This window comes from Nanorana parkeri, unplaced genomic scaffold (genome assembly GCF_000935625.1).
Source record: "Nanorana parkeri isolate BGI_ZX_2015 unplaced genomic scaffold, ASM93562v1 scaffold910, whole genome shotgun sequence".
Taxonomy (NCBI): Eukaryota; Metazoa; Chordata; class Amphibia; order Anura; family Dicroglossidae; genus Nanorana; species Nanorana parkeri.
In genome coordinates, this window is record NW_017307178.1 from 668,826 (window position 1) to 685,210 (window position 16,385).

Genomic DNA, 16,385 nt, shown 5'->3' on the forward strand with positions numbered 1-16,385 from the left:
GCCAGCACTATTTTTTCCGATCGCACTGGACCAGAATGCAGGAATTGTTGTGTCCGCATTCTGGTGACTTCAATGCACTGCCACTCACCCTCCCGCCCCAGAACGCAGGGGGGATTCTATGCAATACAGTGCGTTCCAGCAGCTAATCACGCTGGAACGCACTGTGTATAATATGAACAAGCCCTTATAGAGGTGGTCTCACTTGCTGATGATCAGTTAATCAAGGACATTTGATTAGCAGCACCTGACTGCTACGTAGCCTCTTAATTCCTATGGAAGCAGTAAGGGTGTACTTAGTTTTTCACACATAACTTCTCCATCTTGGCTTTATGACAGTAAAATACATAGTGACTCGGTGTAATATGTTGTGGTGTTCATCTGAGGTTGTATTTACTTAAAGTGACATTAACCCCTTCATGACTGAGGCCCTTTTTTAAATTTTATCTTCCCAGCAATACTTCTTTAAGAACTTACCTTATGTAATGACTCCGAACCGCTTCTTCCCTCCACTCGTTTTCCAAAGTCCTTCCAGCGCTGGTGCCGGTCTCTGATCCACCGCAGACACCTCGGATCCCACGGTGTCTGTCTGACGTGCGCGCTCCCACCTGCGTCCATTCAGCTTCTGTAAAGCAAAACAAACGACAAACGCACTCAACAATTTGTTACCAGTTATACAGTAAGGTGCACACGACAGCTTCTGTGTTGCTCTCCTCCTTTCCCCATCCGACGCTCTGGACTGTGCATGCGCCTGCCCACACTTCCTCCTACACAGCGTCCGGGAGCCGGGACTTCTGCAGCGGGAGCGCGCGGCGCTGATACAGGTAAGTTTTTTTCTTTTTTTTTCTTTTAATGTTGGGGCATATGTTTACCGCTTACTAGCTGTAGATCTATGCTAAAAAAAAGAGACCTTAAAGGAGAACTATGGGGTGAGTGCTTTTCAGTCACCTCATAGTTCTAGCTGACCTGTGACAATGAGACTGTCACAGGTCGGCTCAGTAGATCGGGAGGTGAGCGAACACATACCGGCGTTCGCTCACCTCTCGATCCTGTCACGGCTCTCTGCCGTGACAGGGGAGGGGCTGGATTCCCCCCTCCCCGCTCCGATCTGCCAGCGCTGACTGGCGGAACGGATGGGGGAGGGGGGCGTGTACAGCTGGCTCTGCCTCTAGATAGGCAGAGCCAGCTGTCAGTCACGCAGCTGGGCGGAATCCCGGCACAATTGTCGGGATCCGCTTCAGCTGCGGCGTCTCAGTATACCGTGAGTAGAAGCTCGCGGTATACTGAGCCTAGGGTGACGGGTGGACACTAGTTTGTGTCCTCCCGTTACCCTAAGGAGTACTATTGGGAAAAGCCTTAACCCAATAGTTCTCCTTTTTAATTCTAAAGGTGTCCATACACCTGCCAATTATCGTACGATAATCGCGGGTGATCTCGCGATCGTGTATGGAACGTGTGCGACCGTTTCTACTGTACGGTCGCACGTCTTTTGTCTTCTGAGCATGCTTGAAAAACTTTAAGACTGATCCATTATACAAGTGTGGAATGTGGAATACATGACTCTGTTTAGTAATTAAACTAGGAGGATTCCGATTGGCCTGCCTGACAAAAAAGGAAGTCTGTAGGTAAAACTGCTGAGGTAGTTGTTATTTTGCAGGGTAAGGGCGCCCATACACCTATCGATTATCGTTCGGAAATCGTCCACGAATGGTCTTTCGAACAATAATCGATCAGTTGATGGGACACCAACCATTTTAATTACTTTACTTCTGGCCGAATTTCCTCGATCGGTCAGGCTGGAAAACGTTTTTCGTATTGTACAAAAATCGATGGATTAGTGGCGTTTTCCTACGAAAAAAAATCGCAGCCAGAACACTGCACATACGCAAACAAAAATCCGTTCTGTCGATTTGTCAAAATTCAGTGAGTTTGTATTGCCAACCAAAGATTATGGAAATGGACATTTGTCTGTGCATGATGGGGTATTTGAGTTAGAATCAATTGAGGGTTCTTGGCAGCAATGAAAATTTCCGATCACAAATCTCTAGATGTATGGCCAGCTTTAGAGTTAGTAAGTAAAATACGACTACAAAGCTTTTCCTTGTAAATCTCTGACTGCAAATTGTGCACTCTTTGTACTTTTACGTTATCCCAAACTCCAGGCAGATGTAAAAGACACAAATTATTGTTTTGCATTCATTATTGTATTCTTTTTGCATTTTTAGAAGCAAACCGTGTTAGTAGCTAATTTTAACTTACAGCGTTATTCATAAAAAGGTGAAGAGTTTCGAGAAGGCAGGAGAAGTGAACAATCTAGACCAGTGGTTCTTAACCTGTGGGTCGGGACCCCCAAAAGTGGGTCGCAACCCACAGTTGAGGGGGTCCCCACGTGCCTTGTGCTGCTCTAGGTAAGAGGCTCCTCAGCCTCCTCCTTGCGTGGCAGTGTCAGTTCTCCTAGGTGGCGCTGTAGCAGTAGTGGCCGGAGAGGATCAGAGAGAGGGGAGCAGGCAGGAGTGAGGGAAGGTGAATGCTCGATCACCACAGAGCCCACAACTAGGCATTACAGAGCCCACACTGGACGCCACCAGAGAGTCCCATTAGCCTCCTGAGAGCCCACACAGATACTAGTATTGGTGCATCCCTACATTTTACGGTTGGGGGTCACCACAACCTGGCAAATGTTAACAAGGGGTCCCGGCCCTACAAAGGTTGAGAACCACTGATCTAGGCCAATATAGCAGAGTGGAAAAATTCTCCAATTCAGCTCACTTTCCAGTTCAGCTTTGTTGTCCTAGACCGTTCACTTCTCCTGCCTTCTCCAAACTCTTCACCCTTTTGTGAATAACCCAGTAGTCAGTATCTGCCTCTTGCAGTTCCTGTACAGTAGAACTCTGAGGGTGGGAGAAGCAACACATGAAGCCATGCTGATAAAAGAAGAGAACAGAGTTTACTTCAGAATAAAACTGCATGCACAATTTTTTGCAATCACACTGCAACGCGCAACATTGCGGTACCGTGCGTTCCAGTGCAGGCGATCACACTGTGGGTGGGGGGCACTTTTTGGGTGCCATTGAAACGAATGGCACAGCAACGCCCCTCCCGCAGCAGAATTTGTCAGGTCAAAGCTGAAAACTAATTTTTCCCCCACCTTTTTTATAATAATTTTTTTTTTATAACTGTATTGTAAGTACATGGCGCTTGAATAGCTTCAGCCAGGGAATGACAGCTGCCAGTGGCAAGATTTCGACAATGGCAGCTGAATGTAAATACAGCAGGTAGTGGGCTGGTGCAATAGCCAGCCTGCTATGGGCCATTTCAAATTGCAATAGCCAATAGCAGGTTGGGACCCACCCACTGCTTGCTGTGCCCTCCTCCCAGCATGGAGGAGAGAGCTAGGGAATCCAACCAACTAATCGATTAATGAGAATAGTTGACTTCTCATTATCGATTAGTTGGTTGCAGCCCTAGAAAGATCAGGTCTTGTTTTCTGTCAGGTAGGACTGTGCTCTGTAGAACTGTCTTGATGGACAGAAACAAAAATCCCTTTTGCAGATGAACCAGCTCTCCTATATGTATTTGGCTGTTTGGGTGGAGTTCAGCTTTAAGGCATCTTAAAGGAGAACAATGGGGTTAGGGCTTTTCCCCATAGTTCTCCTTAGGCCTTGTTCACACCAAGCGTGGAGCAGGTGCAGAGCAGATCAGTTGCAGACCGGATCAAAACTGCATCCAATGTTTTCCAATGGAATTCTTTGCTCCAGTTCACATTGCAGCGTGCAGGTCCAGAGCAGGTGAAAAACTGCAGCAAGCCCTATTTTACCTGCTCTGGATCTGCAAACACATCAAAAACGCCTGGAATGCACTGAAAGCCCATTTTAAACTTACAAAAATATATATATATTTTTTTTTTGCCAAAAAACGCATCTAAAAGACTAGCGTGCGTGTGCAGAAAACTGACCGGATCTGCTCTGCATTTGGTGTGAACAAGGCCTTAAGGTGACGGGAGGACGCTAGCGTTCGCTCACCTCCCGATCTACTAAGCCGACCTGTGACAGTCTCATTGTCACAGGTCGGCTAGAACTATGAGGTGACTGAAAAGCACTCACCTCATACTTCTCCTTTAACTATGAAATAAAACTATTGATCATATTTTGGTGAAAGGCATACATTGATTACTAATCTTTTTTTTCTTTTTTTTTTCTGCCTAGGAATATATTTCAAAGATTGCACATCATAGGACAGTGCACGTGGATGCGGTGAAGTTAACCTTCAGTAATAACTTTTATAGAATGACTTTTACACAAAAAATTATGCGGGGCGTCAACTTTTCTCACACATACCAAGGAACTAAGGCATTGTGTCCTTTATTGTATTCTTCTCTTCACCATCCTGTCTTACAGTCACATGCTAGATGTTACAGGAGGCCTGGCACTTCTCCTGATCATATACCTTTTTGGAAAAAAACACATTTCAGCCCCAAAAATGCAGCTGAAAGTGTGAAGAAAAATATAAATCTTATGTTTAAGGAGATAGGAGACCATCTTCGAGGTCCAGGGGGAAAACCTTTAGAGGAGGCCCTTGTGGAACGAACAACGGTGTTGTGGAATTTTCGAAGTCCTGAAGACCTGCAGAAATGGATAGTGTCAACTGACATGGAGATTGGTGGTAAAAGCCAGGCTTCCCTGAACCTGGGGAGAAATAACCAAACTGCACTCTTTTCTGGAGTTCTTAATTCCGAAGTACCCCGTGATGGAGAAACAACGTCCAGTGGGTTCTGCACTTTGAGGGCAAGGCCTCGTAAGGTCTGTAAATGTAAAAACGCTGATTTGTAATGATCTAGAAGTAAAACATTTGACACTTTCAAGTGCAATCTATTCATGAGTGATGATGGTGCACAAAATATCATTCACTTTAAGACATTTTTTGCTATGCGTGTTTTTTGTTTGCATGACCAAACAATACTCGTTAAAGCTGGACTTTGACAAATTTGATGAGGTTAAACAGGCATGGCTACAGGTTCGAGTTAACTTCACGCCCTCTTCTGTCAGCGGCTTTAATTTATGAAACCATGTCTCAATGGATCACATCTCAGCTCTCAGTCCTGCAGTTTTACAGCTTAAAGGAGAACTATGAGGTGAGTGAAAATCGCTCACCTCATAGTTCAAGCCGACGTGTGACAACGAAACTGTCACACGTCGGCTCAATAGATCGGGAAGTGAGCGAACACATACCGTCGCTCGCTCACTTCTCGATCATCTCCCTGCAGAGAGCTGTGTCTGTCAGTCACCACTCCCCGCAGGGATTTCCCCCCGCTCCAATCCTCCAGCGCTGACTGGAGGAACGGATGGTGGAGGGGGCGGGCACAGCTGGCTCTGCCTCTAGATAGGTAGAGCCAGCTGTCGCTCATGCAGCTGGGTGGATCTCGACAGTAATGTTGGGATCCGTCCTGGCTGCGGCGGTCTCAGTATACCGCGAGCTGTTGCTCGCTATATACTGAGCTTTGGGTCACGAGAGGGAGGAGGTTAGTTTATGTCCTCCCGTGACCCTAAAGAGAACTATAGGGAAAAACATTTACCTCATAGTTCTCCTTTTAAGCCTCTTCAGGCATTGATTCCTTCTGATATTGTATTAGTAAGATCCCCATATACATTGGATCTATCAGTGGCTGCAGCCCACTCCTCACTTGCAATCCTTTTTGTAAATCCAAATCATTTTAGAATTGCTATATCCTTGTGTCCCTCATTCGATTTTAAGATTTTTGTACTTGTAAAATCTTTCTCTTGAGGTCCACTGAGGGACCCCCCTTTATTTGCACTTTATACTGCTTGTTCACAAACTGAACCCTGATAGTTCGGGGTGGGGTTATGCAGGGGCAGGCCTTATGTTTGCCAATAATCCTGTTATCTGAGAAATGCTCTATCCCTGGGTGCCCCAATGGACTTGAAGAAAAAGATTTTACAGTAAGTACGAAAAAAGAAAAATCTATTTTTTTTATTTTGCCCAGTATAAAATCACTTCTTTCAGATTAACCCCTTCATGACTGAGGCCCTTTTTTTCAATTTTTGCACCCATGTTATATTCCACATTTTAGGCCTGAAAATGACGTAAAACCCCCCAACATTATATATTTTCTGAATGCCAAGACCCTATAGAATAAAATGGTGGTAGTTGAAAATTTTTATGTTGCGCAATATTAGCGCAACTCCTTATTAAACCCCAAAATTTAGTGACAAATTTAATTAAATGCCCCAAAACACAACAAATTACCCATTTTTTTAATGAAATATAAAAGATGAGGTTACAACGAGTAAGCAAACCTCTTTTAGATGCTGATTTGATGGCCCATTTTTGATTGATTTTCTTTCCTTCTACAATTTCACATGATATTATAATGGTCATTGATTTTCTATTGCGTTAATACAGGGAGCATTTGGGCGTACACTCCACAACGACTGGTCTAATTTTAATACGCTACACTTGCGGATTCGAGGGGATGGACGGCCCTGGATGGTGAATATACAGTCTGAGACCTATTTTTCACTTCAGTGGGATGATTTGTATCATTATTTCCTATACACACGTGGAGGTCCCTACTGGCAGGATGTTAAGGTGAATAGGATCATTTACTGTAACGATTGTTTTATGATTGTAGATTTTGCTTTGAGAACTTTTGTTGTAAGTTTAAATAGGAAAATGATTTAAGTCAACAATTTTATTTATTTCTTTTTACAAATCAATAAAATGTTTGCTGCCGTGTGTCAAAGCAATTATTAAATAAGCACGATATTTGGAATAATATATATAATAAGTATATCTAAAGCCTAAACACGGTGCAGAATCTCTCTTGCCAGCAAAGCATTGCAAGATTCTCAGTCACAGGCATGACTCCCAGAGAACGTTGCATCATAGGATTTGTAGTTTCACCCACAACTGGGCCAGAGGTCCCCCACCTCTGCTATAAAGGGAACAACACAATAGAAATAGATGATTGGTTTCATTGCCATCTTTAACAATCCTGTGTTACTGACAAGTTACTGCAAATGACTGCATTGCTAGTGTCTCACAGGCCTTGGATTAACAACCAGGGGCAGCCTGGAAACCTCAAGCCTCCTTTCAAAATATGTTTTTAATTAATTTTTCTCTTCCGTTCATTGAAGGACACAGGAGATCTTTAGATCTTGTTCATCATAGCACCACCTTCAGGAGGTTTTTTGTTTTGTTTTTTTCTGCAGGAAATATTTCACTTTTTGTATTCGTCTGTGTTCCAGACCTTCAATCAACAAATGAGCTGGGTGACAAGCTGGTTAATATAGATACTTGTACTCCCCCCAGCTCAACCATCCAGCGCATGCGGATCCTTAGCTGTGTGTGGGTTGGCTGCTACAGCCCTATCCTGGATTGGGGCAGCCTGTGAGTGTTCCTCATGGGGGGCACATATGACACAGTGACTTGTTTTTCTGTCAGTGTCCCTCGAGGCAGACAGACTATCCTGGGAAATTGTACACTCTGAATCCTGTGGCCGGTAAGTACATGGCCATTCTGGAACTTCCTGTGGCCACAACTCTATGTGGTCTTTCAGGGAGTCCTGGCCACAGCTCCATGGAACTGCTGTGGGACTTCCTGTGGCTGCAATTCCATGTGGCCGTTCGGGGGAGTCTTAGCACCCGTAGCTTCATGTATTGCTGTGCATTCAGCATTCCCCTCTTGCAGGCTGCTGTAGCTTCATCTTTGTTTTTGGTTGACACCGGGTAGTGATGTCAGCACTCGGCTCCCAGTGTGAGGATGCTAAGATGCAGGTACTCCTGCATTGTTTGCTGGTGTGCACAGAAGCAGAATGATGTTGGCATTCCTACTCCTCCTTCCTGGCAGAGGTCCCCTTTCTGTGGGGTAAGTCGTGTCTGGGGCCATTTCTCTTGTAACAGTGCCTGTCCCCTTCTCCCTTCTACTGTATCTTGTGACTTAGGGCATGTTTATTCAGCTGAGGGGGATCCTTGGGATCTATCCATTTGCAGTGGTGCTTTGTGTGGGTGCTTTGTGTGGGTGCTTGTGTTCTCCCGGAGCTATCTGTGTTTTCTGACCAATCTATCCATATGGCTTTTTTGGGCCTGCTTCTGGAAAGATTATAAAAAAAACTTGGCAACAGGGGTGGGAGCATATGCAGGTGTCCCGCTGTTTATGTTGCGCTGGCTGGTAAGTTAGGTCACGGCCTTGGGTATATGCGTGTTGCATCTGGATGTGTAAACCCTACACTGTAGACTTTTTTTCGACCTTTGTTCTTCACTAAGCAGTGTGACTTGGGTGTTCCTTTTAAAGCAGATCGCCTGTTTGGCGCAATCCATGATACGGTACAACAATCTATAAACTATTATGTGGCAGGGTTGGGTTAGAAAATTTCCAGGCCTCACGTTAGGTATTCCCTTCTAACTCTGAACCATTATGCCTGCCCGGCCCTAGGGGCTGGACTGAGTTTGTGAGTGGCCCAACTATTCTCCTTGCTGCTTAGTTGTCCTCATTTAAGTATGGTTATGGTATCCTCTTGGTCTGTCATGACCCCACTCTTTTAGGGAGCATTTACAACAACTCTAGGCATTGGGGATTCACACATTTGATATGGCTTCATTTTGCTGTGGGTGCACTTCGGTCCAGTTGAGGCCCTGACATTGATCTGTGTTCCGCACCCACTGTGTTCACCAAGGTTTTGGCACGTGTGCTAGCCTTCCTGTGCCCCCCAGGGTGATCCCATATAGGATATTTGTATGATCTTCTTTTGAGGTAACAGTTGGCACAATTTTTGACCAGGAGGTAATGCAGACCCTTCAGAAGTCAGCACTGGAATCGACACAGTGCTTGGAGTATCTGGATCTTGTCCTAGCTACAGTTCCAGCCAGGTTTTTATTTTTCTTGCTAAACTCTCACTTTACTTTCTCACACTCTCCCTTTTATGGTTTAGAAGCAGACCAACATCGTAATTCTGGAAGAGGAACTTTTTTTTCTTGTTTTTAAATAGGCTTTCTGTCCATCCAGCCACCTTCTAATCCTTTCATTAACGCAGCGCATTTTTTTTTAACGCAGATTCCTTTGTCTAAGTTCTTCATGAGCAGCCGTGGCAGAGTCCAGGATGGCCAGTATCCTCTATGGCCAGATAAGGTATGTCATTTTAGAAGGCGTACAAGCACCAACATAACTGTGCCTGAGCAATGCTTGCTTGAGGATGTAATATCTCTTATGTGGATATTAATAGAAACAATCTCAAGCAATAGTAAGTCATCAACACACCTAAAAAAAAAAAACTAGACACTATGTTACTAAAATCCATAATGATCCACCACCCAGCGCTACTTTGATATGGATGGAGCACTCATCATTTTGAATGTAGGACATTCCTTACTTCATGATTGCAGCCAAACTCTTCCTAGCTAGACATTGGAAATGGAAGCTCCCAACATGGCCACATTCTATCTAATCGGAACAAACACTGGAAACAGTGGAATACTTGGCTTATGGGCACCGGATGCCCTCAAATAGTAAATAACCACTTATTTTATCCCAAACTATCCTTTTATCTAAACATAAACAAGGTTCTTACAATGCCAAGGTACATAAATAGTGACCATGTATCATTATGGAAAATGAGACACAAATGAAAAGGAAACTTTGTGTTCTTCTCACCATACTTGCTGTACTAGCATATAGATTAACAGCAGGATAACCTTCTGACCCCCTTTAGTACAACATACTGCCATTCCACTCACCTTTACTAAACTATGTATGTAGAACAAAATGTGATACATATTTTTTCCCCCCATGTCTTTAGTTTGTCATTTGTATGTTTCTAAATAAAAACAAAACTAAAGTTTTTGAGAAAAAAACATTCTAGACCGTGTCCTTGCAAAAGGAAGAGTTAACAGTTTGGTTGGCCTGACCATTTAAAGGAGAACTGAGGTGAGTGAAAATCACTCAGCCGATGTGTGACAATGAAACTGTCACACGTCGGCTCAATAGATCAGGAAGTGAACGAACACATACCGTTGCTCGCTCACTTCTCAATCATCTCCCTGCAGACAGCCGTGACTGGCACTCACGGCTCCCTGCAGGGATTCTCTCCTCCCTGCTCCAGTCCTCCAGCGCTGACTGGAGGAATGTTACGGGGTAGGGTACAGCTGCCTCTAGCTAGGCAGAGCCAGCTGTCACTCATGCAGCTGGGTGGATCTCGACAGAAATGTCGGGATCCGTCCCAGTTGCGGCAGTCTCAGTATACTGCAAGCCGTAGCTCGCAATATACTGAGCTTTGGGTCACAGGAGGAGGTTAGTATATGTCCTCCCGTGACCCTTAGGAGAATTATGGGGAAAACACTTACCCCCATAGTTTTTTTTTTTTTTTTAAATAACCTTACCGGTGACAGAACCCATTTAAAGAGAGCAAAGGACTGTAGCCTCCCTGCAGCTGATCTTTCCTCTTGTTCTGTAATGTGTTTTTGTGTGAAAGCAGCCGTTTTGTAGAAGAGTGATTTGCTTCTTGCGGTCAGACCTGCCCTCATGGTGCAGTAATGATCAAAAAGCATCAGAAGTGGAGAAAGCGCAGAATCGCCACAGCATGAATGAAGCAGAAGGTGGGTGATGCTTGTACTTCAGGTCCTTAGGTGCAGCATCGTCCACCGCAGGCCCTCAGAAGAACAATGAACAGTGTAGTAGTGACATAACTGAACCTCACAGTAAACACTTTGCTGTAAGCAGGATGGTGTGGCTAACCATACAAATAATTTTCTAATCCCCTTTTGAACAAGAAGAAAACAAAAACAATTACCATAGGGTAGGAAATGTTTGCTGTATCAGTTTCTGAATTCTTGTATTTACAGGTGAAACTCGAATAATTAGAATATCGTGCAAAGTTCATTTATTTCACTAATGCAACTTAAAAGGTGAAACTAATATATGAGATAGACTCATTACATGCAAAGCAAGATAATTCAAGCCGTGATTAGTCATAATTGTGATGATTATGGCTTACAGCTCATGAAAACCCCAAGAACCCCAAATCCACAACCTCAAAAAAGTAGATTATTACATGCAATCAATAAAACAAGGATTGTACATAGAACAATATCGGACCTCTGAAAAGTACAAGCATGCATATGTACTCAGTACTTGGTTTGGGCCCCTTTTGCAGCACTTACTGCAATTACTTTTGCACAATATTCCAATTATTCGAGTTTCACCTGTAATCTTTATTACCTGTATTTGACACTGGCAATTGTTACTTCTTTTTTCTCTTTCATATACTCTAGGTAACTACTCTGGGATTCACAATTGCTGACAGGGCAGATGGACCTTTTCAGCTTGAAATAGATTTTATTGGACTGTATAATGATCAAGCACATACAGAGGAGTTTGCATACGAGTTGTACCCACATACACCGATGTAGAACATTTGAACTGTGATTTAAATATAGTACATTTGTAAATTAAATTATTTTTCCTTTCAAATTGCTTTTCTGTGGCAAGTATGAAGATTGTATACAGGTAACTGAGTCATTTACAGTTTGTGGCAAGTATGGCATCTGTAAATGTAATTCATGTTCAGTTGCCCCCTAGATGCAGAACATGTGATCACTGTTTTTGAAACCTGGTGTAGATTATAAAGAAACATGGAGCTGTCATTTCTAAACACTCTCTGATGATTCCAGTTGTTAGACTGACCCTCTAACTACTTGCTGACCGGAGTGTTAAACCCCCTTCCTGACCAGGCCATTTTTCAGTATTTGATATTTTAGTCATGTGACGCTGTACTGAAATTAATTTACATCCCTTTTGGGGAAACATACAGCTTTCTTTTAGTGGTATTTAATCACTACTGCAGAATTATTATTTTTTTACTAAAATAAGGAAAAATTGCCAAAAATGAATTTAATAAACATTTATTATTAGCCAACTTTTTGGTATAATATAAAAGACAGAGTCATGTCAGGGAAATAGACATCAAACATGTCAAGCCTTAAATTTGTGCACGCCCAGAATTGGCCATAGGCAACACTTTGATAACATTGAACTGATGAGCAGTAAAAGGTTTAGTGATTAATGGCCCTAGAATTATTTCTCGCACTCCGACATTCGCAGTGATATGTAACGCGTGCAATCGTCATTGGTGCACCCGACGCGTATTTACCTTTTTTATATGTGCATATACGTGGGGGACTTAATAATTTTGAGGGAGTTGTTTTACATGACTTTTTTTTTTACACTTAATGTTATTGCTATCACATAGGGAGCTAACAATCCCCCTATGTGATAGTACAGGCACACTGACAGGTGCTCTTTATGAAGACAGCATGGTTCTATAAGACCCCCTAATGTCACCTAGGGACCCACAAAGAAGTTTTTGATCTTCAATCAACCTGCTGCTTGGGTGACAAGCCAGATATACAGAATCTGGTAGTCTAATCTGTTTTATATAGGTTTTCGCCAAGCTATTGATTTTTATGATTCATTGCGGTTACCAGCGTTCATCCAGTGCAAAACAAAAAACACGGGTAACTCCGTATAGTGTTAGAGTTACAGCAGTGTACCATGCCTTAGCAGTAGGTGTCAGTGATGACACAATAAACCTTAAGACATTGATAGGGTGCATCTTTGCTATATACAACTGTGGAGATCACATGCATTTAGCTTTTATGCATTGTCTTTTTATTTTCCTGAGTATGTTTGGGATCGCCTCTCCTAAACCTTATGCTCGTTTGTTGTATATTCAATTAGAGCTGCAGCTAACGATTATTTTCAAAATCGATTAGTTAGCCGATTATTAAGTTCGATTAATCGGATAAACAATAAAATACATTTTAAAAAATGGCTCCAGCGATGGACTACTAGTTTGTATTGAGATTGTAGTCCATCACAGGAGCGAGCTTGGAGCGGTGGAAATAAAAAAAAGTGTGGTGTGCAATATAGTGAAATGGAAAGTGTAAAATTATACAGCAATGAATGCAGAATGGCACCGGCTATAGAGGACTACAAATCCCAGCAATAGTACATTATAGCTGGCGGTATTCTGCATTGCACTGTATAATGTACTGTTGCTGGGTTATGTAGTCCTCTATAGCTAGTGGTATTCCGCATTGCGATGTATAATGTATTGCTGGGATTTGTAGTCCTCTATACAGCGCAGTGCAGAATATCACCAACTATAGAGGAGTACAACAAATCCCAGCAATACATTATACATACAGTGTTGCTGGGATTTGTAGTCCTCTATAGCTGATGGTATAATATACAGCACAATGTACCATCAGCTATAGAGGAATACAACTTCCACTATCCCAGCAATACATTATAGAGCACCATGTGGGGGGGAGTGCAGGCTTACCTGAGCAGTCTTCCAGCAACTTGCTTCTGAGATCGGACCTGTCTGTCGGCGGCTGTCATCCCCCCCCACACCTGCTCCTCCTTACTACATCTCCCCGCGCACCTGTGCCGATCGTGGATGTGGGTGGGTAGTGAGTGTGAGGCGGGGAGGAGGTGCGGCGTGTAGAGCGTGGATGCGGGCGGGCCTGGCAGGGGCGAGTGTGAGGTGGGGAATAGTGCGACGTGCAGCATGTGGGTAGCCGTGAACAGGGCCAACTGATCGGAAGCCGATTAATCGATTATTGAAAAAGTTGACAACTTTTTCAATAATCGATTATGTCGATTAGTTGTTGCAGCCCTATTTTCAATGTTGACAATAGTATAGCAAAAAGTCTGAGTTTCTTACATTCCAGTGCCAACCATCAAGGTTCAGATTACTGCCCTGCCCATGGCTTCACTTGGATTGTCTCACCTGTACCTTTCAACAGGAAGCCGCCTGCATCCCTCCTATATACTTGCCACTGTTATCTCCACTCAGTCTTTATGCTACAGTGTCCCCATTCAACCTTCTTTGGGAGGTTCCTCATCCCTTGTCCACATAAGTGTTTTTGGGTGGTCATCAATGGAACAAAATTTGCATATATAAACCAGTCTAACTAACTGCAGCAGGTCACATATTCTTTGTACTTGAGCATCTTACTCTCAGTGGTTCCACCTGAACATAGAGCGAGAATTTTGACAGAGAGCACATATCATACAGCCATGGCAAACAGGACCTGCATTAGAAAAATGTTCATTAACAGCTTAGATTAAAGGATATACATTTGGGGTCTGCTTAGAGATGACCAGAACTCCAGAAGCTGTGCACAAAAAGGAAAGCAGAGGGCAAAGTACTAGTCACCAGTATTCTCTGTAGGCTCCATGCAGCTAAAATTTCTCCCATTACGGTCTTGTTCTGCGCTGCGTTTTTGTTTAGACGCAGCCATCTTGATGGGGGAATAGGACTTTGCTTTCTCTTGTCAGTGTGATAATCTCATGACTAGTTATCTGGTAACTGGTGGTGGAATATTCAAGAAGCAGCAGGAGAGGTTCACAAAGCACAGCTCCACAGAATGACTGAAGCAGGGAGATACTTGAAGAATCCTCTCCAACATACAGCGCTGCAGTGATATCAAATACCACCCCCAAATCTCACGAGACTAGCAGGCACAGGCAGAAGTGGCTTAGATGATCTCACACTACAGACATACAGCTAAGAGCATGTAAACACAGGAGTGCCTAGGTACTCTTAAATAACAGGAAGCAGAAGGGGTTGGTTTTTGTTTTTTTTTAGGAGAAATTTAAAACCAAAAATTGTACACTTGACACTGCTAGTTAGGTGCAATTAACATTTCTTGATGGTCCACATAGCAGATCTTCACTTTTTTGAGTTCAGGGTCACTTAGATGGCAAATGCAAACCAGAAACATTTAGGAGGTTATAAATAAAAAGGACAATTGTACAACAGCGATGTTTATTTTTTTTTTTCTAGAATAGCAGCCACACTACGAAGCAGAATATTGCTAAGGCAAACTGAGAGCTTTATGGCAGTACACAGTATAAAAGGTGCCCACACACCTTACAATTTATCTGCAGAGTTTCTGTGGTCAGGTGGAAAAAGTGCAACAGATAGGCCCAGGTGGAGATTACTCCATCCACACAGTTAAGTGTAGATGGAGGAATCTGTTGCACCTTTTCCATCTGCCCACAGAAAATCTGCAGATAATTGTAAGGTGTATGGGCAGCTTAAGAAAGACAATTAACCAAAAACAGAAGCAACATGTTCCAGTTCAGCCACTAGGAGTTTCACAATTATGTGTAAAATAACTATAGACCGTTATGCAGCAAGCGATGGGAAGATAACTGTTAATCTCCGGCCAGCTCAACACTTCGAAGAGCTTCAATTTGAATGAGTTTGTTAGAAGAGCAACAATCTTTAACAGAACACCGTAAATATGACTAAGTTGAAGGATGCATATCCACAAAGTGCTCCTCCTAGCACATACCACTACATTTGCCTGGTGCAAAGTTGCATGTTTGCACCACAGTCTTGCAGCAGAATGATCATCGGGTGGCCAGATTGTAAACTTATGAACAGTTACATAATGTCAGAAAGTAGCAATACTATAAGCTGGCCATAGACTGCTTGAATTTCAGCCAATTCAGCAGAATCAGCTAAAAATTTGAGCCATGGGTGGCCCTGCAAGCACCATCTGGCTCACCAAAACTAAAATTTAAAAATCAACTGAGCTGGGTGGAAAATTATTGGCCAAACAGAGACTGCAATGATCAAGGGAAATACAAAAATATCAGTGTATGGCCCGCTTTTGTTCTTTATACTCCCATATTGTGTATGCATGTAGGACATTGATGCAAAGTTGTGGGAGAATTAGGTTTATACGCATAACTGTGTAAAAGTGATGTAACTTTCCGCGAAGTTCTGATATTATGTATAATAAACTGGTCTCAGAGCTGCCATGGTAACCTCCACTGATTAAAATAAGACCTTTTAGCACTCTTTCAGGGGTAAGATGAATACTGGGAAAATAAAAGGTATAGGTTGGCTGTGCGCTGCAGTATTCAGTATACATACCGAGGGGAATTTGTCAAAACCTGGAGCAGTTGCATATGGCAACCAATCAGATTCTTCAGTTTGTTCAGTTAAGATTTGAAAAAGAGAGAGAAACCGATTGGCTGCCATGTACAACTGCTCTAGATTTTGTTTGCTCCAGTCTTGATAAATTCCCATCACTGTATATCTATAGCTTTGAATGCTTTTGATTAAAGATTACTTGTAACCTGTCTAAATTATTGGCTATCTACCAATCCTGGTGTATAGGAGAAACCACATGAAAAAAGAGCAAATAGTATATAATCAAAATATAGATTTACATTCAAAACTAAGCACTGACCATAATAAAAAAAAAATAACCATTCAATAACTAGCCCAGAATCTAGAAAAATACAAGTTAGACATATAAAGGTTTTAAAAATTCACACACAATTTTTTTTTTACA

General features: G+C 42.8%; 1 protein-coding gene across 1 annotated transcript; it reads left to right on the top strand.

The window, feature by feature from the left end:
- Nucleotides 1–4,288: 4,288 nt before the first annotated feature.
- NDUFAF1 (NADH:ubiquinone oxidoreductase complex assembly factor 1) lies at nt 4,289–11,418 on the top strand. Its single transcript, XM_018566043.1, has 4 exons — nt 4,289–4,796; nt 6,418–6,603; nt 9,067–9,141; nt 11,280–11,418. The coding sequence occupies exons 1-4, from the start codon at nt 4,305–4,307 to the stop codon at nt 11,415–11,417; spliced, it is 891 nt and encodes a 296-aa protein (XP_018421545.1). The 5' UTR covers nt 4,289–4,304; the 3' UTR covers nt 11,418.
- Nucleotides 11,419–16,385: the final 4,967 nt, after the last annotated feature.

What these genes read in the sequence shown, in the direction of transcription:
- NDUFAF1 (XM_018566043.1), top strand. Translation starts at nt 4,305, where the DNA reads ATGCGGGGCGTCAACTTTTCTCACACATACCAAGGAACTAAGGCATTG. An exon ending in TGAGGGCAAGGCCTCGTAAG is followed by an intron (nt 4,797 to 6,417) that starts GTCTGTAAATGT and finishes GCGTTAATACAG; the next exon opens with GGAGCATTTGGGCGTACACT. An exon ending in ATCCTCTATGGCCAGATAAG is followed by an intron (nt 9,142 to 11,279) that starts GTATGTCATTTT and finishes CATATACTCTAG; the next exon opens with GTAACTACTCTGGGATTCAC.